The sequence below is a fragment of the Anas acuta genome, chromosome 5 (genome assembly GCF_963932015.1).
Source record: "Anas acuta chromosome 5, bAnaAcu1.1, whole genome shotgun sequence".
Lineage (NCBI taxonomy): Eukaryota > Metazoa > Chordata > Aves > Anseriformes > Anatidae > Anas > Anas acuta.
The window spans coordinates 23502222-23528276 of record NC_088983.1 but is presented as its reverse complement, the minus strand read 5'-3'; the positions used below and the strand labels follow the sequence as shown (position 1 = coordinate 23528276).

General features: G+C 47.6%; 1 protein-coding gene across 12 annotated transcripts in view; it reads left to right on the top strand.

Moving 5' to 3' along the window:
- The window catches only part of ESRRB (estrogen related receptor beta), a 157021-nt gene extending 131631 nt beyond the window's left edge, over positions 1–25390 (top strand). For 11 of the 12 annotated variants that reach the window (XM_068683141.1, XM_068683142.1, XM_068683143.1 and 8 more), the window contains 4 exons: positions 6264–6374; positions 7034–7195; positions 12703–12972; positions 19309–25390. In XM_068683141.1, the coding sequence (XP_068539242.1) occupies positions 6264–6374; positions 7034–7195; positions 12703–12972; positions 19309–19553 (788 nt within the window). In that variant the 3' untranslated portion in view covers positions 19554–25390. Of the gene's footprint in view, positions 1–2537; positions 2651–6263; positions 6375–7033; positions 7196–12702; positions 12973–19308 lie in introns of those variants that run through there. The other variant, XM_068683146.1, reaches the window with a different exon arrangement.
- The last annotated feature ends 665 nt before the right edge of the window (positions 25391–26055 follow it).

The window sequence follows — 26055 nt, the reverse complement described above, 5'->3', positions numbered from 1 at the left end:
CCCTTACCTGCTCCAAAAGGCTTGCATTCTCTACCTAAATAGACTAAAATAAGAAACTGGGCTAGGGAAAGCATTGGTCTGACCCTGCAGGGCATTTCGGAGGTTCCCCTGATAGTCGGTGGAGAGAAGTATCTGTCATCACTCCTCCTCAGGTGAGCGTCTGGAGGGTGAGGTGAATGTGGATGTTCCTGCGTCTCTCTGTTGCTTGTCAAAGGAGCCCAAATGCACAGACAAAAATTGTTAAAGTCTAAAGTAAGGTGAGTTAAATCACACCTAGGCATAAAACACCCCTTAGGGGATTTAGTTCTGAGCACTGTCTCTTGGAGTGAGTGGGGCTGGAGCTTTGCCATCTTTTAGGTCCTTTTGTGAAAGTCATCCATGGTCTTTTCCTGGCAGGTGCATGCCTGTGTCTTCTCCTTTCACACAGTGCCCCTCAGCCTGCTGCTGTGGGGGTGTTGCTGTTGTGGGCAATAGAGCCAATAGAGTCGCTGTCCTGCCTCAGACTGGTTAGGGGGCTAGGAGGGGAAACCATCAAAGGACATTTGCATGGACCCTGAACACAAGGTGAGAGTGTGATTGTGGGGGTTACTACAGAGAGCTGAACAAGGTACTAAGGTATTCTTAGTTCCCATCTGCCCTTGAAGCCCTTCTTAATTCCTGTTTTTTTCGGTGTGATTGGGGGTGAGGTTGAGGGGCGGCAGCATGGGAAGGAAGCTGTACATTTTAGGGACAACAATGGCTAGTGCTGCAGAGACAGTGGAGGAGGGGAAGGCTTCGTTCACAAGCTGTGCGGGTTACACCAGAACCAACCGCCTGGGACGTGCAGCTTGTGTGTGTGAGGGTCAAGGGCACCTTGTGTCGCTGCTCCAAGGCACGGACAGCCTCTGGAACCAGGTATAGCATCAGACATTACAGGGATAACCTGTCCCTCCGAGTCCAGGGACTCTTTAGCCAGATGGGCAGGAAAGGAGCTTTTCTACATAACTAGTACATCCCTGAAAATATCAAAGGGAGAGCAATCTGCAACATCCTGCTTGACCTGATCCAATCTTTCTGTAGGCCCTTATAACACAGGAGATGGATTCTCCGATGCCACAGCCCCTCTCCCCAGGCTAGTTCCCCACCCTCCTGCTGCAAGTGTCACTCCCAGGCTTGTTGACATGCACCACACTAATCACAGGGTTTTTCTGGCCATGCTGACCTGTGACCCCCAAGTCACTTTCCTAGATTACAGATGAGTTGGGGAATTGCACCAGTCATCTACCAGGAGATTTTCCAGGGGCTGTCATCCTTTTGCAGCAGCTCAAGAGTCTAATGGTATGTACAGGACTTCCCCTCCCATGCTGGAATCTCAGAGTAACAAAAGAGAGCTTAGGTTACAGCTTCTCCGTCTTCTTTTTGGACAGTCCTGTTTTTCCCCATCATCTATTTCTTTCCCCATCTTAGCAAGCCTAACTTTTATGGTCATAGTTGCTCTGTTTCTTTGATAGGTCTCCTCCTGGCTCACTCCTCCCATTGCCACATCCTTTTGTCTTTCCTGAGGTTCAGAGCAACAGGGGAGAGGGAACACCTTGGTCAGAAAACTTCTCCCTTCCAGCTTCCTTGGACAGTGCCAACCCCTGGGCTTCAGACTGCAGCTCCTGGGGACAGAGGTGTCTCTGTTACCTGCAGAGCACCACCCCAGCCCAGACTCCAGGAGAGCAACCAGGCTGGTTGATGCATTGATGCAGAAACTGCAACTCAAGGTATAGGTGGGCAGTGGGCACAGGATCCTGCTGGTGTAACAGGGAAGCTGGGCAAAAGCAGTCCCAGGGACATTGCTCCCTGGCCAGTGCTTGTCCTGTGTTCCCTTCAGTCGTGTCCTTCTCGGTCTAGACACACATTGTACTGTGCAAAAACCCTGTAGCTTGGCTCCTCTGTTAGCTCTTTTGGCAAGATGGATCTTTCTGTTCCTATCAATTCATAGGCATGTGATAGGACTCGATGGAAAGTGAGGTGAGGCTAGTAATTTGACACGACAGCTGATATTGGGCCTAGACTGCATTTCCCAATGGCCAGAGCTCAGCTTCACAGAGCTTTTAAGATTATTTTTAGTCCCCAGAAAATAAAAGAGAAACTAAACCTGACTCTGTGTGCTGTTGCCTCTGCATACTCGGCTATTTTTACTTCCGACAGACTGGGCCTAGCTCCAGCTTTTAAAAAAAGCTGGAATTATTTTACTTCCATTAAGAAAAAAACCCCAAAGCCTGATGTTATCAAGTCAGCAAGGGGACATCTGATCCCAAAGCTGTCGGGCAGACATCTCTCCGAGGGGCATGTCAGAGAAATGAAGGGAGCTCGAACAGATCAGCAGATCAGCTCTCCCACTGCAGAGGCTCGGTGCTGGCACAGACCTCTCCGCACGAGTGCTTGGAACACGAGTGGCACCCACAGGACGCTTCGAAAACTGACAGCCCTCCCCCAGGCGGGATGCTGAGCTGAGAAGTCCTGCACCAGCCCTGGGTTTGCCCTTCTCTCTGCTAGGTGGGCTCAGGCAGGCTGGGGAGCTGTGAGCGTGCCACCGGTGAGCTGGGACCTGATCCCTGTGGTGGACACAGGGACCAGCTCCACACCTCACTCACATGGGGTGGCAGGGCTATTCCCCCCAAAGGTAAGGAGGTTCCTTGCATCACGGGAATGGGAGGAGAGGGGATGTTTCCAGCACAGATAGCCTTCATTTCTGAAGAAGCAGCTGCCGGAAAGTTAGGTTAGCATGGGGTGGTACTTCCCAAACCTTGCCCTGTACTGTATCACCTCACATCGTGTATGTGAGCGCTCCTGTTTCCACTGCTCTATCTGCCCCTCCTCGCTGATGGTGTCAAGAAGGGTGGTCCAGCAGTGCCTGTTGTGGTGAGTTGTGTAGGATGAGTGTCTTCTCTCCTGAGGGCTGGACAGCTGTGATCCACGTGAGAAATGGGTTTGTGCAAGAGCTGTAGGGCAACTGCTTTCTCTTGCCGTTGTCTTGTCAGGCTGTGGCACCAAACCCTTGCTTAGTCTTCAGTATGGACTGGCTGCATGCTGCACCTTCCAGTTAAGGCACAGGTGGCTGCATGTTTGGTGTGAAATCTGCACCTGGGATTACAGTATATGTACCACCCAGCCTTGCTCCAGCCCTGCCTCTCATCTCCCTTCTCCCCCCCTCACTTCCATTCGTATCTCAGTTTACCTCCCACTCCGTTTCTTCTCCACTCGATGTTTCCCCTCACACTGCTTCTCTGAGCTACCCACTGTGCCTCCCCATTCTGTTTTAACAACCCTTAGTGTGTTCCCTTTCAGAACTGCATTATAACCAGCCCTCCCCGTCTTAAATCAACCGCTGAGCAAATCATAGAGCAGCCGGCATTAATGAGCCACCTCAATACCACAGCTCAGTATCAGACCCTGCTTTTTGGCTGTGCCCTTTCCTGCCATCTGAATATCACCCAGTAGACCGTCAGATCTCTAGGGAAGGGCTTTGGCCTTGCTGTTCACCTCTGGACTGTTGCAGTCAGGGACTCAGGTTGAAATGCTTTTATTTGTTATTGCACTCAGCAGCGGGCACTGGGATGCGCTACGTAGGGGTCAGCCCGCTCGCTGGCTCTGCGGCTGGAGCTGATGATGGCAGGGTACAGCAGTGGCTCAGCAAATGCTGATTGAAAGCGTTTGCCTCAAGGAGTGTCGCACAGGATGGGGAACAAGAGGAGGACAAAGCCTTGTTCAAAATTAACAAGCTGAAGTCCTTGGGCAAACAGACCTCTATCTGCTCGGCGAGGGAAGGAGGGATGGAGGGTAAATCTCTCTGCGTCTCTCTTATCTTTTTTTAATGCACTTAAGTCCTTTGTGTCCTTATAATCTGATTGAGGGTCCCTAATACTGCTGCAACCTGTGCAGCCGTCCCTCTGCCAAGCACCGGAGATGGCACGCTTCTCCTTGGGAGAAGGAAAAGAAAGCTCTTTCCCCATTTTCACCCCACCCTCTGCGCTGTTTATCAGACTGCATAACAAAAGCATCCTGGAGGGCTGTGTGCTGGTTTCTCCTGGGCTGAGAAGGATGTCTCCCTGTTCCAGTGACATCCTGCCCAGTGGCATGAGGGAACGGACCTTCCAGTGTCTCTTCTTCTATGAGGGTCCTGGGAAGCTCTGATTCAGGATCCTGCAACCTTTTCTGCATTCCTCCATAACCTTTGAACAGTTTTATTCCCGATCCTCCAAATTTTCACACCTGGGTACTCAATTTTCTGTCGTTTCCTGAAATTTGTGTTTCTCCTTCCTTCCTGACTATAGGTAGGTGTCACTCATTCAGCCCAGTATGGCATAGAGGTCTCCTTTCTTATGAAACCAGGGAATGATTATAGTGGGAAAGAAATCATGGGCAGAAGTGTAAGTACCCTGCTTCACCCAGGACTCTACTAGTGCTGTTCCTCAGGTTTGGGATTCCCTGGCTTCCTGAAATCACTCTCTGGAACATACTAGAGCTCCCAAGAAGAAATTTAGCCCACAGACTACTTGCTGCAGAGAATGGTGATAAAAGAAGCAGCAGGCAACATTTGCAGAAAAACTGCTGTGTAAAGGAGGAAAGGTGGTACTTCTGCTTATGGACATCAGTGAATTCTCCATACAGTGTCAGAAATAGAAAACAGGAAGGGGAAGGAAAGGTTTGATCCGAATTCTCCTATTCTGCTTCATATCTTTCTATCCACCTAATGTCTTCCATCCTCCCAGAGCAGCAGTTCCTTTGCTTTGGAGAGCTCGAGACCTGCTCTGCAGGGATTCCTGCTGGCACGCTGTAATGGCACTGATGGTATGGTTGGTGTTGGTTGTTCTTGCTGATGTTGGTGCTGTTTGTCCATCCAGCTGCTTTGGGTGCTCCAGTTGCAAAGTGTAAGGATCTAGGTCTTGGCAAGTAATGGTTTCGTGTGGTGCCAGTGGGCTGGTGTGAGCACAACAGTAAAAGCTTTCTCTTTTCCATGCTATAGTAAGCAAACATGGCATTGGCTCAAGACACACCGTGTAAACGACAGATGTGCCTCTTTCTAAGGTCAAATATTTGACAGCCAGCTCCAGGTTTTTCAGAGGTACAGGTTGTTCAAAAAGCATCGTTTCAAAACAGATTTGGAGTGTTTGCTTTTGGTTGTTTGTGTTTATGCAGTAAATTGATTGCAAATATTAATGTCTCAGTGTGATTAGTAAGTGTATCTCATAATTGGTTCCTGTGATTAGACTAGATAAACTTGTGTTTCTAAGGAAGTACTTATATAGAGTAGATTCAAAAAATTATTCTATTTGTCTGCACCTACTTTTACCTTGAAGGATTTTTTGACGATGGCTGTTTCTCCCAGCAAGACTGAGTTACCCCAGTTTCACAGGAGCTGATTACCAGAAGCAATATGACTGGCCAGAAATAACTGACAATTGGACAAATGTCTATGGCTCTTTTCACTATTTGTTTTTTAATATTGTATCTTGTCCTGATACAGTACAAGATAACAGCAATTCAACTGCTGTTCCTGTTCAATTGGTTATTGATGCTGCTATTGTTTTGTGTTTTTTTTTGTTTGTTTGTTTTTTGTATGAGGACAGTCACTGGGAGCTGTTTTCAGTGTGCTATTTTCAGTGTGATTCACTGGATTTTGAAAGAACTCTAACAAATTCTTCAGTGTCTCCCTGCCTCAGTTTTATCATTGCTTTATTATAGTAGAGGTTGTTTCTATTTATTTGGTTCTACTTTTATTACAGTTCCTTACTTGATGAAACCTGAAACATTTTTTGTTGAATTCATAGTTCATAATCTATTTGCTATAGATCACTTTTTTCAAATATAAATAGTGAGAGGTCACAGAACATTTAACTTCTCATTTTTAAGAACAATCTAAAAGCTTATTTTTATAACGGCAGGTTTGATTGACATTTAAAGTCTTTCTTTTAAAAGCAAGATCATCTAGAGGGCATTGAATTCCAAGGCTTTTCATTTGTCCATTTGATTGATGGTGATTCAAGAGTTCGAACGGGTTAATTTTTGTCTTCCTTAATGTTTTGAATAAAAGTAAAGCTTACAGCAGTATTGTTAGAGCTGGAGGCAGTTTATGTGGTATTATTGGGATCTCTGGGTTCAGTTAGGATCTCAAGTGTTTGGAAGAGAGACAATCCCTGGACTGTGGGGGACATATTAGCAGATTTTTACATCTGAATGTCAAGATTTCCTGTGGCAATAAGGAATCATGAGAATTTATCGTGTTTTATCTGCAGGTGTTCGTCTGGATCGAGTCCGAGGAGGCCGCCAGAAGTACAAGAGGGGACTGGATTCTGAGAGTAGCACTTACCTGAGCTTACAGATCCCTCCTCCAGCTAAAAAGCCACGTATGTATTGGCCTTGAATTGTGTTCATCTGACAGCCACTACATTCCTTTTCATTGGTCTCCCAAAATGTGCAATGGAGCAGTTGTCACTTCTGGTTCCCATATTGGTCACCAGAACTAGGAATTTTTTCTTATGATCATAGTGCATAGGCAGATGAGATACATCTAAGGTGTAACCCAGGTGCTATACATATTGTACCTAGGGTTAAATCACTGAACTTTCGTAGGAGATTATAAAATTCATGCAGTGTTTTTTTTTTTCTGTACTTTTCTGGCATTGGCAAAACTGGTCCTGTGCTGATTTCTCTCTTCCAATCACCAATAACTCTCCAACAATTCTCTAAGCTTTTCCAAGTCCTACCATTACTTTTTGTAGTTTGTGTCTTCTCCCACCCTTGTTGGACCTACCTGAGACAGCGGCTGACAGCCTTAGAGTAGCTTGCTGCTTTTGTCAGCCCTGTACAGAGCTGGTTTGACATAGGCAGATCACTACAGCCTATAGCACTGCAGTGTAGTGTCCTCTTGTTGTGACCAAAGCCATTTCAGAGGTCCTGCAGCCTCTATAGCCATGTTCTCCCAGGAAGGCCCTTCTAGAAAGGGCTGTTATGACACCTTATGTCATGAGAGATACAACAACAACTTCTCCTTTGAAATGTGCAGTGACTAAGATCGTCTCCCACTTGCTGGTGGCAGAGCCAGAGAAGATTTATGCCATGCCTGATCCAACCATGCCGGAGAGTGACATCAAAGCCCTGACAACCCTCTGTGACCTGGCAGACAGGGAACTGGTGGTGATCATTGGCTGGGCAAAGCACATCCCAGGTAAACAGGGGAAATTACAAGGCCTAAGCATGAACAGCAAAGGGAGCTATTATTTATCACTGTGCTTATCAGTTTGTCTGCAAGTAGGATTTTTATGTATAGTGATGGATGGAAATTACTGTCACAGAAAACTGCTTGTGGTGGGCTTTCATGGGAAACAAACTCCACTATAGCCCCTGGTGCAGGTGCATAATTTGATGATTGTGTGTGTGTGTGCCCTGGGGTTATGCAGTAGGCTTTGAGAGGCTATAGTAAAGTTCTTGGTGATACCAAGAACAGAGAAAGCACTTGGGGAACAGCCCTTGGAATGCTGGACTCTAGAGGTTTTGAACTGCATTAAGTGCTAGGTGTGTTGTGCCTATAGATGAATAAATGTTACAATAGTGACCAGACTTCAGTGCTAATGACAAGGTAGGAACCCACCTTGTCTGTAGTGGGCATTCTTGTCCCCAGACTCAGGAAAGCTTTCTTCTTACTGGGTTCATCACAGAACACGTCCCATTGGGATGGAGGACATACTCACTATTGTCAATGAATCTCCAGGCTTCTGTGCTGAAAAATAATGAGGACAACTTATTGGCAATGTGACTGGCCTCTGAAGGCTCGCTGTCTGTATCCAATTGAGTGTGCCTGTGCAATTGAGTGACATAGCACCAGCGTCTCACACCTGCAGATAGGCTGGGCCCAGGCACAAGGAGCAGACATGAGCCTCAGGGAGATTCTGGGGAGATGGATTCAGACTTTGCTTCTTGGCTTTAAGTTCCTGTTGGTGAGGCATCTTAGCATGAGTGAGCAGACAGTTCAGTTCTCCTACTTCTTTTTGTCACCCCTCTTTTTGTCTTTGATGGCTGCTCCTTCTTTCTCAGTGTGAATATTTCTCCTGTGACTAAAAGGTCAGTGGTATTCTGGGCTATACGGAATAAGTCCGTAGCAGGACTGTAAAGTCTGAAGAAACTTTCTGAGGGCAGTGTTTCTGACTAGAGGTTAATATCAGTGGTGCCCTTCTTACATGAGATCTGCAGGGATTACACCCATCGCTAGTGCTGGAATCCATCTGGGGCTGAGTCATCACAAGTGGGGTTACAGTGGCGATTAGGGACCTCAGCCCGGATTGCTCTACTAACCCAGTACTTGGGGTGTTAACAGGAGTGGTTTTAATGCAGTTCAGTCATCCACTACGGCCATCCAGTAAGGTGTTGCTGTCTGTTCCTCTAACCTTGGCCATTTCTGTTTGTGCAGGGTACCCTGCTTAAGCTCCCTTGCTTGCAGTTGTGGGATAAGTGTGAGGTGTTCAGCTCCAAGCTCCTATAGAGTTTGCCATAATCATTTTCCCAGAATGGGAGTATAGTAGGACTCCTGCACTTTGAAAAGGACTTCTCCTTTCTGAAAGGCAGGACACACCTGCCATCATCTCAGTTTTCTCTCTGTATTTTCCTTTCCTGTCAAAGCCCCTGCAACACGGTAACAGCCATCAGCCTGGCACAGCTCAGACCAGGAGCAGGATCATAACACAACTGGGTATACAGGAGAGAGCTCAGGGGCTGTTACACAAGGGAGCAGTACCAAGAATCAGACATAATAAAAGACAGTTCATAAAAATGGAACAAAGTACCCTATAGTTCTGAAACAAGTACGAAACTTACTGAGTTAGGCAGCAAGGGGGCAGAGCAGGGCAGGGCCAGGAGGCTGCCAGGTGTCTGGATTATGCATGCCCTGTATTTCTGCCTTTCAAAGATTTTGAGAAAAAACAGACACTGCTTCCTGTGTGTTGGACACAGAGAGCACTGAGAAAGGAACAAAAATCATATATCCCTGCCTTGTGCTCACACTGGAATTAGTAAAGCACTGCGTGATGTTAAAGTCACGCCAACCGTTCAGGATCCCAGATGTTGGCACAAACTTCTGCCTCAAGTGTTAGCAAATAAAATCAGTGAAGCTTAAGTAAGTCCCTCTCCTATGATAACAAGGAAGCATGATTTAATGGTGTTCAGCAAGTGGTATTAGCTCAATAGCCTTATTAGCTATTAGCTCAAAAGCCACACTTAGCCAGTACAGAGTTGTACCCTTCTGTAGGAGGCTCCCTCCCCGCTACTCCCCCTTCCCCTGTGCTAATTGTCTTTGAACAGCATCTACCTTCTCTGCATGCCTTGATGCAGGGAGACAAGACTCCTCTCGAGGGGTGACGATGAAGGCTCTCCCAGGGTAGCTGTTGTGCTGTTCTCACTAGGAAGATGGTAGTACTAGCACGGAATGAAATATGGCAAGTGGAGTGACAGCAGCTGTGTCTGGAGTGGCCTCAGATCCTATAATTACATCTCCCTTTATTACCTCTGCTAATGGCCCTCCAGGATGACAGAAATGATAATAAATTAACAGATTATGAACTCCACTTGCCACAAATTATGTGACTTCTTTTTTTTTTTTGTAATTCTGGGAGCTCCCATTGCCAAACCACTGAAAAAAAAAAAAAGAAAAAAAAAAATGAATGTCACATCAGCTGCTGCAAATAAAGCAGCTTTGCTCAACCTGCACCTGGGAAGGAGGGAAACATTCACGCAGCTCTGTGCTGGAGATGGAGGCTCTGTGTCCTGAAATACTTTCTCGGGCTTCTCCTGATGCCTGTGGAGTATTCAGCATCTTTCAGGATAAGACCTGCAGCAAGAATAAAAAGCAAGAAACATATTAAGGGCAAGTTCTGGATGCTGTGCCATCAAATAGCTCAGGAATGCAAAAGAGCTGGATTGTTAGCAATTTCTGAAAGCTGTAAGATGATGGCAAGGCCCTTGAATTTCACAGCTGGAGGTTCTCCAGTGTGACAAACCCATGATAGCAAGCCTGTGATTTTGGCCAGGTGAAATTAGCATTTATCATTTCAGATCCCAAGTTTTATACTCTGGGAGACCCCACGTTACCTGATCTTCCCTTGTTTGTGCAGAGTGCAATATGGTACAGCACAGTCCTCCAGCACTTGCATTCTACTTGTGAAAACGCTGGAAGAGGAGGGTCCCAATTCTGCCACGTGTTTCAAATCCAGGGCTGTCACTGCAGCACTCCCTCCCTCATGCCTACCTGCTGATACTGGAGTCGCTGGCCACCTGAGAGTGCTTCTGGCAGGGGGCTTTGCCAGGTGGGCAGGGCAACTGCAGCTGGCTCTTCTGTCCTCCTTGGCACAGGTAAAGCACGGTCTCTGCTGTGCAGTTCCCTGTCTGCCATAACTACATCTGGGAAGGAATGATTCACAGAGATGCTGGGTGTACAGGCTACTGCTTGGGTTAAGTAAAAATTTTCCACTTTTTATTCTCTAGCAGAAATGCGTGAGTCATGTCTGTTCTGGATCCTCTCCCTGCACTACCTCACTGTTTCACGATCTTTTACAAATTTTGTTGGCAGGCTGTGCTGAGGCGATGGCATAACCCCCCTTGTAACCCAGATGGGTAATGACGGTGCAGAACGGCCACTGACCCAGAAACTGGACTTAAGGCAGCAGCCTCAATGCTGGGCTGTTCTCCGTGGTCAGCACTAGGAGATAGGTGCCCAGAGGACTGCTTTTGGCTGGCTGCAGGGTAGAGATTCCAGGTGCTTTCCCTGTGTCAGGGCCGATTCCATCAGATCCCTGTGCAGCAAGGAGACGTGAGGATACAGGATCCCAAACCTGAGAGCTGCATCAGCCTGCTCCTGGACTCGGTCAGGAGGGCTGCATTCAGGAGCAGCACAAAAGCACAGCACTGCCTGCAGGAGGCTGAGGTGAAGGAGGAGGTCAGCACTGCTGCAGCACTCACATCCTCACCAGGTGCAGAGCTACGTGGAGCACAAGCTGTGCTGCACCAGGATCAGTCTCACAGCCATGGAGCTGGATGTGCAGCTCTTCTCCCCAGTAGCCTGGACTCCTCTTTAGCTGTTCCCTCTGGCTCTCCTCCCCAGTGGTTTATTGATTCTTCCCTCCCACCCACTGCTCCCCTCAGACCTTGCACACACAACACGTGACAGCTGATTGGTATCTGTTAATTAATGTGGCCTGGGGCCTCTTTTCTATTCAGTGGCCTGATAAGGGAAATTGGATGTCCAAGGGCTGCCAGGCCATTATCACCCTTTGCTTCCCCTGGCAACACAAACACAAAACATGGCGCAGTGATAAATAAATACCACTAACCCACCCTTCTGCCTTCCCTTCCCCGGCTGAGATAGTGCAGATAGAAAAAGAGAACCCACAGCCAGTCAATATAGCAATCATCAGCTCTTTTGTTAATTGCCAACTTGATAACAAGAGAAATCAAATGATCATCATGGTGGCTGGCTACCTAGGCCCCGATGTGGGGCCAAGGACTGTGAGCAGGGAGGGCTGTGGGACAGATGCGTCCTGCTGGGCCTAGCACGCAGTGAGTGTGGCTGGGAGGCTCCTGGGGACAGCAGCTAATGAGCCCCAAGGTTTAATAAGCATTGGGGTTAAAACTGGCAGGGGAGGCGAGTGGAGCACAGCTGGGGGTGTCCTGTTCTCCCACAGCCTTAGGAACCTTTAGACACAAGGAGCTGCCAAAAAGCACAGCTCCTGCCTGTCAGCGGTGGGCAGGAGCTGCCTAGAGGGGACCAACGCATCTCTGTTTGCGATGGCTGTGTACAGTGCCTGCCTCCTAGGGTCTATTGTGGTCTGGCCTTCTCACATGCCTGGTACAGAGGACAGAACGGATACAGCTTTCCTTCCTGTGCACTTTTTTTTGTTGTTGTTATCCCTTTCCCCTCAGGACAGACAGGACTTCTCTGTTCCAGCTTCTCCACTTTCTCAGCACTGCCAGCAGGGCTCCGGGGCTGTCACTGTCGATGTCCAGACTGTGATTGCTCTTTCTGTATCTGGGGAGGTTGCCTTGCTTCACTGCTGGCTGCTTGTTCCATCGCTACAGTTTCTGGCAGTGTTTTAGGTACTTGAATAGCACCACAAAGGTCTTTTTATGCTGCGTAGGATTGTTGGCTGTGAGGGGCAGAAAGCTGATGGAGCTCAGGGAGTGGTGACAAGTGGAAGAGGATTCTGTTCACAGATAAATTCAGCTTTTGACTCTTCAGTGCTCTGTTGTGGTGGGACCTTTTCTCATGTTGGCTGAATGAGATTATGCTGTGCTTGAAATTCAGGCCCGTGTCATTTCCTCCTATCCCATCAGATCCCTCTTTTCTGCTCTCTGGAGCTCTTCTCTGCTCTTTGGTTCAGCTGGGGAGACTAAATAGGCTGCAGTACAAAACTGTGGAGGCACAGTGAGCAGGAAAATGTGGTATGAAACAGCTGCTGTATTAGGAGAAGTAGAAATCACTAAAAAGAGGCTATCATTAGCCTTGGGTTGCCATATTCTGCATGTGCTGATTGCCAGACAGACAGAGGTTGCTTCAGTAAGCCTTGTTTTGAGAGTGGCAGGTCAGTGGGGGAGAGTTCTTGGGATGAATCCCAAGGAAATTAAGGAGCCCAGGCTCCCAGAAGCTTTGCTGTACACCCCTGTGACCCTGGCTGTCTTTTGCCCTCTCAGGGTTCTCCAATCTCTCCCTTGGGGACCAGATGAGCCTCCTGCAGAGCGCCTGGATGGAAATCCTCATCCTGGGCATTGTGTACCGCTCCCTGCCATACGAGGACAAGCTTGTCTATGCTGAGGACTACATCATGGATGAAGAACACTCTCGTCTGACGGGGCTGCTGGAGCTCTACCTGGCCATCCTACAACTGGTGCGCCGCTACAAGAAGCTCAAGGTGGAAAAGGAGGAGTTTGTCACGCTCAAAGCTCTGGCCCTCGCCAATTCAGGTACAGCCCTGGCTCAGGCAGCCTCATGATCAGGGAGTTAAAGCCCATGCTGTTATCTGACCTGGGAGCAATCTAGGGCCCAGTGCCCGAGACTGTGCTCTGCCCGTGTCATACCGCATCCCCAAAGTTCCTCTGTCCACAGACAGGAGAGAGATGGAGGCTTCAAGCTGAAAAGGAGGGAAAAGTACTGCTTGCTGCCACTACAGCCCCAGTTGCAATCTGTCCCTGTATTAGGAAGTGGGACCAGCCAGGGTTGGGCTGGCTGCTGGCTTCTGGCCCTAAGAGAAGGGCCGTGTGCCGTGAGCTCAGATAAGGGAATTTAGGCCAAGCATGCATTCAGCTGACTAGTGCTGGTCAGTTACAACAAACAGGGACGCCCTGGTCCCAGTTTCAAATCCCACCACCCCAGTCCCCCAAAAAAGAACCCTGTTGGGTTGGGACTGCCTGGTCTGGTCCTGGAAATGTTCAGTGACAACAAGCACTCAATCCCACCCACCCCCCAGGTCCCTTCCATCTGGATGACAGAGAATAAGATGTGCTGGCAAAAGTCTGCTGTGACTGTGCTATTTCTTCTCGGGAAAAGGATGAGAAAGGCCAGGGCCCTCAGCCCAGTGCCTCCATGTTAGTGTGGGGAAGGTCACAGCTCTCAGGCCAGCAGGCTGGAAGCCTGTGCCTGTGGGAGACACGAGAGGTGCTGCGTGCTGTGCTGCTGTTGCACAACAGCCAGACACATATTTGCTCAGGAGTCCCTTCCAAAGGGAAGCTGGCTGAAGCTACCGTGTGACGAGGGCTCCCTCTACATCCCCGGAGTCTCACTGTCTCACATCTCGCCGAACTTTCAACAGAATTCACCCTTGCAGGTCAGCACTGAGTCCAGTTTCTGTGCTCAGCTAAAGCCATCTTCCAGAAAGATAAAGTGGGTAATTGAAATCTTTCATGATAGCTGACTCTAGAAATAAATTGTTCCCTCAATTAAAAAAAAAAAAAAAAAGGTACCATATTCCTAATGTGATTTTGCCTGAGTTCATCCTCCACATACTGATCTTTTCTGAGCTGCCTCCTGTGACCCCAGGTCCTTTAGACCTTACAGCTTGACATGATACAGTTCCTGTCCCATAGCTGCATTTCTTGCCTATAGATGTGTTACTTCAAGTGTCCAGAGCACTCTGTGAGGCTGCTCTATCCTGCCTATTTTACAGCCTTCTGTTCCTCCTTGTCTTCCACACATCTTAGCAGCAATTTGAAAGAAAAAAAAAAAAAAAAAAAGGAAAGAAAGAAATCACTTACAGATCATTGATAAAAATGTTGGGTAGCATCTGTTTTTTTTACTGATCCCTGTGGATTTCTACTAGAAAACTCCTCCTTCAGGGATGATTCACCACTGATAGCTACTTTGAAATCTGTCATCTAGCCAGTTCACTAATCAATTGAAAGTGTGCTTTATTGGTATTGCACAGTGCTAATTTTTTAATGAGAATGTCCTGTGGTGCTAAGCCAAGTGCCTTATAAAAGCCTAAGTCTATTATATCTATGCAGTTAACTTTATCAACCAAACTTGTAATCTCATCAGAGAATGAAATCAGGTTTGTTTGACAAGACCTTTATTCCAAAGTATTCTGTTGACTGGCAGTAGTTATAATAACATCTTTTAAGTCTTAATTGAACATCACATTTCTTTTTCCTTTATTTGCTCTGGTTCACACCAGGCTACCATGGCAATTATTGAACAGGACCCAGGAAAGTATATGCATCGTTAGAACTTCTCCAGCCATTTCGAATTTCTCAAAAATACCAAGACTTGTTCATCATTAATCTGCCCTAGATGAGCCTTCACCAGCAATTTTAGATCTCTTAAAGCAGGGTCTGCTGATTTCTGTGAAGTTTGTACCTAACAGATGTCTAATATCTTCTTGCATAAACAACAGACTAGGGAGTCTTCATTGTCATTATTCTATGATTCGATGATCTTCATTTCATGTAAGACAGGTACATAACACTTCTTTTTTCTAAACTCAGGACAGAAATACTCACCGAGGACTTCTGTCTCCCCATTCTGTTAATAGTTTAATCATCTCCATCAGAAAAGAGCACCCCTACAAATGATTGTTTTTCTTAAATATTTATAAAACTCTTCTTTATTGAGGAGTCCTTAGCCCTTTCAGCCCTGGATTTTCTTCCAATGTCCTTCACTTCCCTTATCGATTTTCTACACTTCATAACTTCTGATTCATATAAATTGCTATCTAGTTCCCTTTTTCAATTTCTCATATATTGCTTTTTTTTTTTTTTTTTACCTCTAATTGCTGCCTTCACTTTGCCACTGAACCAGGATGGGCAGATGGCCAAGGCTGGCCTCTCTCGATTGTGGGACGGTGGCTTTTGGCTATGTAATCAACTCTTGTTAAAAAAAAAAAAACTGCCTCCTGTCTACCAGGAAGGTCACAAGGACTGAACAAGGAGAAGGGCTCCTCAGTGCAGTGACAGGGTGACAGAAGAGCCATACTGGGACACTTATCTGGCTCATGCTATGAGCAGAGCTGTTGTAGGACCCCAGCTTTGATTCCATCAAGCTCTTCACAGTGCAATGGAAGCACGCTGCTGGTGTTGCTCACTTTGCTGTCAGGACTAAGCCCAGTGTAAGACTTATGGGATGGTCTGTATCAGGAGTGGAGGAACACTGAGCAATGACAGAGCAAAAAACCAACACTTATCAGCTGCTTCAGGGTTCTGCTTCCAGCTCTGTGGAATAAAGAAACCGAGGTAAGGGTCAGGAGGCACAGGCCACTGCATGTCCTCAGCTGGATGGGAAGAGCCGCTCTGACTTCACCGGTTTGTTCTGGTGCCGGTAGAAGTGTGGTTCTGTAGGAGCATAAGCCACAACAATCCTGCTTTGTTATCGTATTGCTACTGAAAGTAAAACATGAGATCTTGTTTTTCATGCAGCTAGAGCCTTTCGGCACACGTACAAGGAAGCTAGATAGCGCAAGCTGTATTTTTATAATATAACCTTCACATTCAACCCTGCATTCTTTTAACATGTTATTATTCTCAATGTATTTTTGACATGGAATAAACTTGCAGAGCCTGCATGTATTTGCTTGCATGCAAACAGCTGACTCCTAAACCATTAAGAATGCAGACTACCTCGGGGCTAGTCCATAACTCCCCTGGGTCAGGGGCAGGGTTTAAAGCTGAACTCTTAGATTAGCACCTGTGCTGCCTAGACCTGCCTTCTGCAGCTTGCCTTCCATCTAGGTAAATTCCTGAATTTCCCCTATCCCTGCTGGGTGTAATTGCTCATGTAATCCAGCTTCTCGGGACTTTCCTCTCTTCGTTGTACGTTGACCCTTTGTTTCTAGTAATTAAAGCAAATGGAACCAGAAGGGGCAGCTCACTCACTCCTCACTAGAGGAGAAACCGACAACAGGGCAGGCGTTGCTTTGAAGGAGCCGCCCTGCCAGGGCTGTGGCTGATCTCTAAATCCTCAGTGAAATGCCACCAGGGCTCACCTGGTGGGTGAGAGAATCCAAGCAAAGTCTGCCTTTACTAAGTTTGTTTCAGAGAGCTGAGAAATGAATTCTTAATGCCCAGAGCAGCAAGCATGTTCCAACAGTGTGATCATCACCCATTTTTTGACACGGTAAGCATGCTATAGACTTACCCCGTTACCCTTCAGAGACAGCAGCCTCATCTTAAACATTTCTAGGTCCTCTTGCCTCAAGAATACAAATTGATCAACCTGTGTTTTGAAGAGCCCTCAGCACATGTTCGGTTAAGGACAACCTAGAATGGCCAGGGGGAAACGTTATCCCCTGCCCCCACCTTTTTTTTCTTTGCCAGTACATTTAATGCTGAGATGGAGTGAACAAGATGTGGATCTAGCAAGGGGATGTGTAGCAAATTCTACATTAATGGGTCCTTGTAGGTTCTTGCTTCTCCTGCCAGAAGCTGCAAGAAGAGAGTCAGGTGAGGAGGCAGCAGGCCTTGTCCAGTCTCCCACCTGCCCTATGTGCCATGCCAGCGGTGCTGGAGAGAAGGGCTCCTGCCATATAGCCTCACATCTAGGCCTGCTGACCCTCAGGGACATGGCCAGGCAGCCTCCAGAGCACCTCAGTGCTCTGGCAGCTGTAAAAATTCATAGCTATTGATTTTGTAATTAACAGTTTATCAATGCCATTGACACCAGCTCATTGATGGATTGCAAGGAAATTAATCCTGCAATGTTATTTTATTTTTTGCAGTCAGCTGCCAATTCTGAGCTGGTTTCAGGAAAGAGAGGAAAGGCAGGCCTTGATCTTTATTTCCCCAATTTCTCTCCATCTATATGCCTAGCTTTTTAGGGCTATTAGGTCTCACTGTACAGAGGTTAGGTGGCATGAGAGCACAACTTAAGCATTGTCTACTGCACAGCAGCATCAGTACTCAAAAGCAAAGCACCCACCTTGAGCTGAAGCATGGCTTACTGCTTGGTACCTCTGGCACCCACTGGGCTCTGTGAGCTCTGATAAGATATGATTACTTCTCCCCCATGTGCCCCTGTCCAGAAAAAAACATTAAATAAGAAGGCTGGAGCATGTTTCTCTCCAAATTCCAGCTCTCGATGCTTCTATCTCCAAAATCACCTCTGCCATCTGGAAGGAAGCACACTTGCTTCCCCTGATTGTGCATGGGAGTTCTCCAGAGGTGCTGCCTATCTGGGGGAAGTTGACAGACTGATTTGGCAACATGCTTCTCCCTCTCTACTCGTCCAAATTAACCTTTGTGGCTAGCTCGGGTCTCTGTGAAGACCTGCCAGCCCTTTTCTGGCCTTTGTTGCCTGGTCTCTTCGATACAAAAAGCAAATGTAGCGATAATGATTTTTCCTCACTAGGCTTCTTGGAAGTTCAACCCTTTAATATCCTCTAGTTAGTGGAGTCCTTCTAAACAGCTTCTTAAACAGCTTTCTTTGCTAGACAGAACATTTTCTCAACTGTTGTAATACTTCATAAATCATGCACCATAAGTAGATATAACTGTACATGTATTTTATGAAATTCACAGTCTCTAATTTGTGTTGAGCTCTCCACAGAGATGACATATATTTCTAGAGAGATTTGGGCATTTCAGCCAGCTTCCCTCCTCTTCACTGCTGTCAGACCCAGGAACCAAGCCCTCACATTTGTGTTGGATGTGTGTGGGCTGAGCCAGCCCCCTGTTACACTGCAAAGCCCAGCTAGAGGGGCAGACGGGTGCAGTTCTATGTTCACATGTGCTTATTCTAGCATCCCTTTGCTGCTGCTCCTGGATTCATTGCCCTGTGGCAGCAATCTTTATCAATAGGTTCAATATTGATTAAAAGTCTCTGAACAATGAAGACAAGGCAACGGTGTCTCCTGCTCTTGTTGGAGTTGTAAGGAAGAAGCCAGTATCAGCGAGATGAAAGGGAGAAAAGCCATCAGCGATGCTGTCTTTGGGAAGCTTCTCCAGAACAACCTCTCCCCTCGGTGGTGCTGCCCTCTGTCATCAGGACTTACCCATGAGTTTAGCAGCCTGTGTTCGCCCGTGTTCACCTCACATACCTCAGCTTGACCCTGGATGGGGTCACTACGAGCTACCTTTGCCCCAGAGAGACACCAGGGAGCCTTGCACACTCTGCAAGGCCCTCAGCAGCTTGTAGGAATCTGACTGGCAGCCTGGGGGAAGGGGCCTTGCAGGACACACGGATTTCTGTGATGGACTGAAACGGGAAGCTCTCGGAGCAGCTGCTGGCAGTCTCTGAAAGCAGGGGCATATGCACAAAGGTGGGGCCAGCAACACCCCTGTGCACACCGGTTGTGACCTACTGGGGCTTTTCTGTCTTGCTGACACCCTGAGCAGCTGCACGGCAATTAGGCAGTTTAGACAGATGAAGCACTATAGCAGTGTTAATTATTCTTAATGAGATTGCTCCCAAGTGGCAGCACAGCAGATGCTGCCCCTTGCAGGGTGACTCTCCCCGGCAGGAGCATGGAGGGCAAGTGGAAGTGTGAGTCGCAAAGGCCCCCGGCTGACCCCCACACAGACTTGGGGTACCAGCGAAGAGGGCACACGGGGCACAAGGTGTCACCGACCCCTGCAACAGCCTCACTGTTCCTGCACTGCTAGGGTCAGCTCCTGGGGCTCATACCAAATTTCGGAGCAGCAGCACCTGCCAGCAAGGTGTTTTTACCCCAGTAAGATATTTTTTTTTCATTTACAAAACAAAACAAAACCAGAAAAGCAATAAAATAAAGGAAGCATCTTTAGTTTAAGGACTGTAACGCGTTTCCCTCCTCATGTCTGATTTTGCTGTTTGCTTTCTCTTCTCCCTTCCCCCAGACTCCATGCACATAGAGGACATGGATGCAGTGCAGAAACTCCAGGACCTTCTCCACGAAGCCCTGCAGGACTACGAGCTGAGTCAGCGCAATGAGGAGCCCCGGCGAGCAGGCAAGCTGCTCCTGACCTTGCCCCTTCTGCGGCAGACGGCCGCCAAAGCTGTGCAGCACTTCTACAGCATCAAACTGCAGGGCAAGGTTCCCATGCATAAACTCTTCCTAGAAATGCTAGAGGCAAAGGTCTGACAGCCCCAGCGCCAGCCGACAGTGGCCGGGGAACAAACTAGAAACAAAGATGCAGACAATGGAGCAATCCAAACAGCAGCAGCAGCCACCGCCGGCTTTTATCTCCAATCATTTATTATGGAAGAATTATTTAATGTCTATCTGTCGGCGTGACTGCAGAATCTCGTGTACAGGAGGGGGGAAACTCTTTTAATCAGTCACCTGTTTCTCTTTTTTTCATTTGTTTTCTCTGTGGGAAATACCAGAATATGCTCTTGCACTTGTTGAGGCGGTCGCTGGGGCTCGGCCCCTCTGAGCGGTGATGCTCTTAGCACTGTCCAGGCCGCCTGCTCCCCAGCTCCCTCCGCCAGTGCTGGAGGGGGACTGGGGACTGAAGCAGGAAGAGAGGAAGAATAGAGTCAATATAAACTTGATCTGCTGGTGTTGCGAGGGGTCAGATAGAAGGGGAAGCAGCCAGGGTCCTTCACTTCGCCACCTTTCTGGTTCTAACCATAGGGCGGGTGCTCCTTTGGAGAGGGGCACTACTGGACCTCTCCTGATCGCAACGGCTGCCTCCCGGGCTCCTCTAGCGACAGCTAACACTTGTACATACAGGCCCCACTTCTTACCGGGAAAGATGCTCCTAACTGTGTAAGATATTCTGCGACCTTGTACAGTGTGTCATTACGCCTGGCTAGTCCCTCCCATGCACAATCCCCACAGGACCCTGAAGAGGCAGGATGTGCGTCCCTGAGAGAGCGCGAGTCTCCTTTCCCAGAGGGCAAGGAAAGAAAAGAGCCCGATGTAAGCTCTCGTGCTGGGTTGACTTGATAATCTCTGCATCCTCTCCTATGTGGTGCTAACTACAATTCTTCCACACTTTTCGCCCTGTAGTGTATCAAACCTGCCTCTTCAGCTCAGCTGAGTGCCATTCCCCACTCGTTCCTTGTGGCACAGAACACAAGGCTTTGTCTGCATGGTTACCGCCCAAGTATAAGTACACCCCGAACCAGGGCTTTCCTAGACTTCGTTAAAGTGATAGATCTTTGCCTCCACACAGACTAAGGCTTATTGCCAAATGCTAGTTAGGAATCAAAGGAACCGCTTTTTCGTGGAGGCAGCTCCTGAGCCCAAGAGATTGCTTTTATTTTATTTTTTTGTGACAGCCTAGGGAAATAAACTTAGAGGGTGGTGTGGAACCCCCAGATCCAATATCCCAACTACTGTCTTCCCCTGCCTCATCCTGTTATCCTCAACAGCAGCAAAAGAGCTAGCTAGCATAGATTGTCCCTGGACCTGTTAAGAGGTTCTCTTGCTGATGGAAAAAGCTGTATACCTGACCTTGAGGTGGTGGGAGAAGAAGTGGGGGAATGTTTATTTACTCCTCTCATGTAACAAGGTTCCTGCTGCATCCAAGCCTTGGTTTAGATCTGCTGTCTAAGCCACAACTGCTGCATTCCCAGTTGGCAGAAGGGAATTTGGGTGACTGACAAAAGCAGCTTGTTTGCATTCTCTGAGATGTTATTTTCTTGGTCACTTAGATCTGAGCCAGCCTGAGCTGATGAAACCTGAACGTATTGTCTGTTTTGTGGTCAGTGGCACGGCAGGAGAGGCGAGCAAGTCTCTGATCTGCATTTGAGACACCACGACCTCTACTGCCTCTGTTCCCATCAAGTTTCTGTCCTTTCCTGGATAGCCCAGGTGCTGTGGCCCCAGCAGGAACCCTTCCAGATGGTCAAGGTGTGTGATCAGGGAGACAGTGGGTGCTTGTTTTCTACTGGAGCAGAACGTGTCACTGTGCAGGCTCTCGGTGCTGCAGTGTGAAGGTCAGGCTAGCTCAGAGACTGAGGCTGCTGATACTGAGCTCTCAGCTCGTGTAGCCAGCCCACTCCTGGTACGTGAGTCAGTTCGGTTCTATCTCCTCTGAGTTCGCCGTGCACTGTACAGTCATAGCTGCTCTCACCCATTTTGTACTCAATAAAGGAATTCGGTCTTGCTTCAGGCACATTAGTAAACCAACAGAGACCTAAAGGGCAGAAGGCACATGGGAGCTGGGACTGTTTTCACGCTTGCAGCAGCAATTACACAGTGGCCTTGTGCTTTGAACAGATACTTGTGCTTCTCTTCCTCATCTCCCTCCCAGAGGCAGCTGGGGAGAAAATTATAGCTTCTGGTTGCGCTGATGATCCCTGTACCCATCTGTGACTGAGAGGGACCAAACTGAAATGCAAGCCATCACTAGAGCCAGCTTGCCATGTGTTGCAACCTGGCAACTCTTTCTGGCTGTGGCACAAACGCTTACAGATTTGCTGGGCTGCACGATCCCCTCTAAGTGGGACTCACTTGACCACTGTTGCTTCCCAGCCAAGTCCCACTCAGGCCAGCCGCAGTACTTTGTGTTTGAACTTGCTTCACAGCTGTGCAAAAGCAGCTGTCCCAAGGTGGGCTCAAAAGCTCCTAAGAAGCAAGTCCTGTCCTGTGGGATCCTGTCTGGAAAGGTCATTTAATAAATGGTCCGGAGCAATCTGCTCTAAGTCACCCTGTTCAAGTGGGGGCGTGGAGCAGATGACCTCAACCACTCTGTGATGCTGCAAAAGGCTCTTCCAGCTTTATTGAATTTGGATTTGGGCCTGCTTTCCAGAACAGAAGGGAGAACAACCTACAGGCATGACTATGAAGGAGAGCTGCTGCATCAGCTTGTAGCCCACAGCCACTGCTGGCTATTTAGAGCTGAGCTATGGTATGGAGGCAGCTCTTGCGTTGGCAGAACGATACAAAGATACCAAATGCATTTTTTTTTCAGGACCATCTTTCTCCATTACAGCTGCATAACCTTGGAGCCCATCTGGTTATCCCCCATTGCTTGAAGGTAATAGGCTCGGAAATGTTTGCATCTGAAATAGGATGGGACCTGAACCAGGCAGTAATTAACATTTATTAATCTCTTTACACCAGGAATGCAAACTCCTCCCCAGGAACTGGGATAGAAACACGTGTCTAAATTTAACCCTTCAAAGTCTTGTACCATCTTTAATTGGGAAGCAGGTCAGGTCTCTTGGACCCTTCAGACAGGTGCAGGAATCCCATGCGCCTCTTCCCTTCCCAGCTATTCTGGTCTGTGCATCACTAGTACTAGCACGCTGCCACAACTGAGGGGCATGTCCAGATACACGGTGAGCTGGGCCTGCAGAGAGGGGTGGCATCTTAGCGTAGTTCTCTCAGTGCAGTTTGGAATAGGAAATGAGGCTTCAACAACTGCTTAGTTCTTTGAATGCTCATAGCCTCTTACAAAAAGGTCTGGAGATGTGGTACTTGAGCCATGAACCAGGAATTGGGCTCTGGTCAGTGCTTTTTATACCATTTGTTTGTAACTTGGGAGTCACAGTCAGCTCCATACAGCTGTCCTTCTGCGTGGGGCAAAAGGTGCCAGAGTCTGGGCCTTGGGACACAAACGGCCTCTGTGACTGAAAGAAAAGAAAGAGGTAAGTGTATTAGTGTGGGGGAAAAAGCATGAAGCCGACATACAGCTACTGTGATGGTAAAACAGCTCGAGCCCCTGATTTGCATGCGCGGATAACAGAAACCACCTACCTGTCAGCCTCTGCAAAAGGCACTTCTTCCCAAGTGACCAGCTCTTCTCTTTTGGGCACATTCTTCTCTGGGAACAGCGGTCTCTGGCCTGTAATGCAAAATGAATCTCACGGGGATCAATTAAAAGAAAGGGTAAAATACCACACAGAATTAGGTTTCTGGGGAAACTTGGGCATTACACCTTGCAGCAAAACTGTGAAGCTACAAGAAACTCCCCTGCAACGATCAGAACCTTGCAGTATTGTTCACGCTAAGGGGGCATTATTTTTCTCTTTGTAAGCTGTCATCTTTTTTTTAAAACAATTAACAAATGTATAAAATAAAACATGCTGCACCAGGAACATGTAAGCAGCTCTTAGAGGGGAAAATCACTGAGAAAGACCCTAGAATGTAACTTGTTGAGCTTTTATTGCCGACTGGAGCTGAGAAAAAGTGCTTCCACTTTGTATCCACAAGCTATAATCAATCATATGGCCAAAGGCCACTCTTGATCTTGTGGCTGGCTTATATGGGGAAGCTGGGGAGACAGAGGCTGTGAGAATGATGCAGGGAGTTATAGACAGTCAGTGACATAAACAGTATCTACTTAACTATTATCTGCTCCTAAAAAAAAAAAAAAAAAAAAGAAAAAGAAAAAAAAAAAAGAAAAACCTGTGAAATAAATTGTATTCTTGTGGTACAGGTCATTTCAAACAGAACAAGAAATAAAACACAGAAATGTAAAAACTAACCCAGACAGAGTAATGTTTATTGTGTTTAGGACACGCTCCATTTTGCCCCTCAGGAGGCACCTAGGCCCACTGACAGGGCTGGGGTGGGGGAAGGCCTGATCACTGCACGCTGTGGAAAGGAAAATAAGTCCAAGCCTCTCACGTAGAAGCCTTCATTTTGGTGTTTTCCCATATCCAAAAAAAAAAAAATTCTCAGCAAGCTTCTGAGTTTTTGTAAGATGAGCATTGCTGAGGGCTGGTTCAGCAGGCACTGCCGTCAGGCCCTGGCACGAACCGCTCTGTCTCTTCCACTCACCCATTTTTCCCCACCTCCTGCACTTCACTGGTGCAAGGAATAAACATGAGCTAGTGATGAAAAAGCCTTGAAGTTGTTCCAGGGAAAAACAAAATCTCTAATCATAAAATAGACCACTGGCTTTAGCCCAACGGTGACATCAGGAGTGTTGCAAGCACTGCAGCAGCTGTCCAGTGCTTATAAAGTGGGTACAAGTGCTGAAGTCATGGCATTTGCATTGATCTGGCGGTGAGGTGCTGCAGGAGGGCAAGCTCGTGTCTGCTTGAGAAAGCAGAAGGAAACGTGCTGTGGCAACTGGGGCAGAGACGTGAGAAATAAGGACCCCAGGTTTTTATTCTACATCTGAGTCTATAGCACAGACAGCTCCACACCCCGTGTAAGCACCGCCATCCCCATACACCTCAGTCAGTGTTGCCAAGGCCCTTCTTGAAACAATTTCAACAGACAGTGGTACTCACTGGGATGGTTCCTCTAAAACATGCAACCAAGCCATTCAGCCTGCCCTCAGGAGGAGGAAGAGGAGGAGGTGGCTGAAGAAGCAGTGGCTGGTAGGAGAGGCCATGGGATAGAAATAGGCACAACTGAAAAAAAAAGATGAGCACAGAGCTGGGAGGGAGGTGAAGAATGACAAGACTTTTCTACACTTGAGAGAGCTGCCTCCAGCCTCCCAGTCATACTGCTCTGTGATGGGCTCAGTCTGAACCAGCACAGTCCCTTAGGAAGTCTGCATGTGCATATTCAGGCTCATCCTTGTAGTCCACCTACATCTAGAGCCCTCACCCTTCTCTGACTGTTGTAACAGCTCATAGCAAGTTTGGATTTTAGCCACCATGGTAGGAGAAGTTTAATCCTGACTTTACTTTGTGTTAAATACAGCCTAGGAATTGTTGATCTGTGGTACTGAGAAAAGCAGTAGTTTGGCGGTTCTGAAAAGTTGGTGAGGCACCCGGAGCTGCTGGAGCCAAGGGGTCAGTAAGGGTAGTTAGAGGACTACAGGGATCAGCGTCCAACTTCAAACACTCTGAGGGATCTAAGCTTTGCTCATTCCCGTACTTCTATAGTAGCAACTGCCTTCCTCACATTTCCTGGGCATCCTTCTGCTTTGGCAACCATCAGGTTCTTCTAGGCTTTCCTTACTATTATTCAGTCACCCTGGAATTAAAATAATAATAATAAAAAGCTTACAGTAGGCACACTGAACAGTGGGAGAAAGGCTGAGGGCAACCTGAAATTGCATCTTACAGGAGAGCTTCATACTAAATTGTAGGGTGTTGGGGTTTTTGTTTGTTTGTTTTTGTGAGTAGCTGGGGAGGAGGTTTCTTTGTACGGAGTTCTCTAAAGTCAAGTTAGAGGCACGTTTAACTGTTAGGAAATGTTCTTCAACTCCAAATGATTGAAGTAGTTGCTTGTGACTACCAGCACCCAAAATAAAATGAAAACCAACAACGTTTTTCAGGCTAAGGTATCACACATGGAACAAAAGCAAACATTAGATAATGTATAGAATATTTCAGCGTTCAACTTTCCAGTAACAGAAAGCTGGAGAGTTTGTGCTTTGTGCCCATTTCTTTACAACGTCAGTCTCTCCCACTGCAGCCTACTTGAAATGACACCGTGGAAAAACCTGAGCACCTGTGCCTGGAGAACAGGAGGATTAACCTGGCAGTGTGCTGGGGGTGGCTGGAAAAGACAGAGGCTGAGCAGTGACTAACGAGCATGGGGTTTAGAAAGCCCAAGGATGGTTCAGCAAAACACAGCACTCCTGACTGCTGCCAGCCTGCCAAAAACAACAGCCCCAATCCAAAAGAACTGCAGCCAGAAAGTCTCTTTCCATAAGTGCTAATCAGCTTTGAGAGGACCGGCATGGTTATGGTGTTTGTGTGCTTCCTTCCTTGGGGCTTGGGTA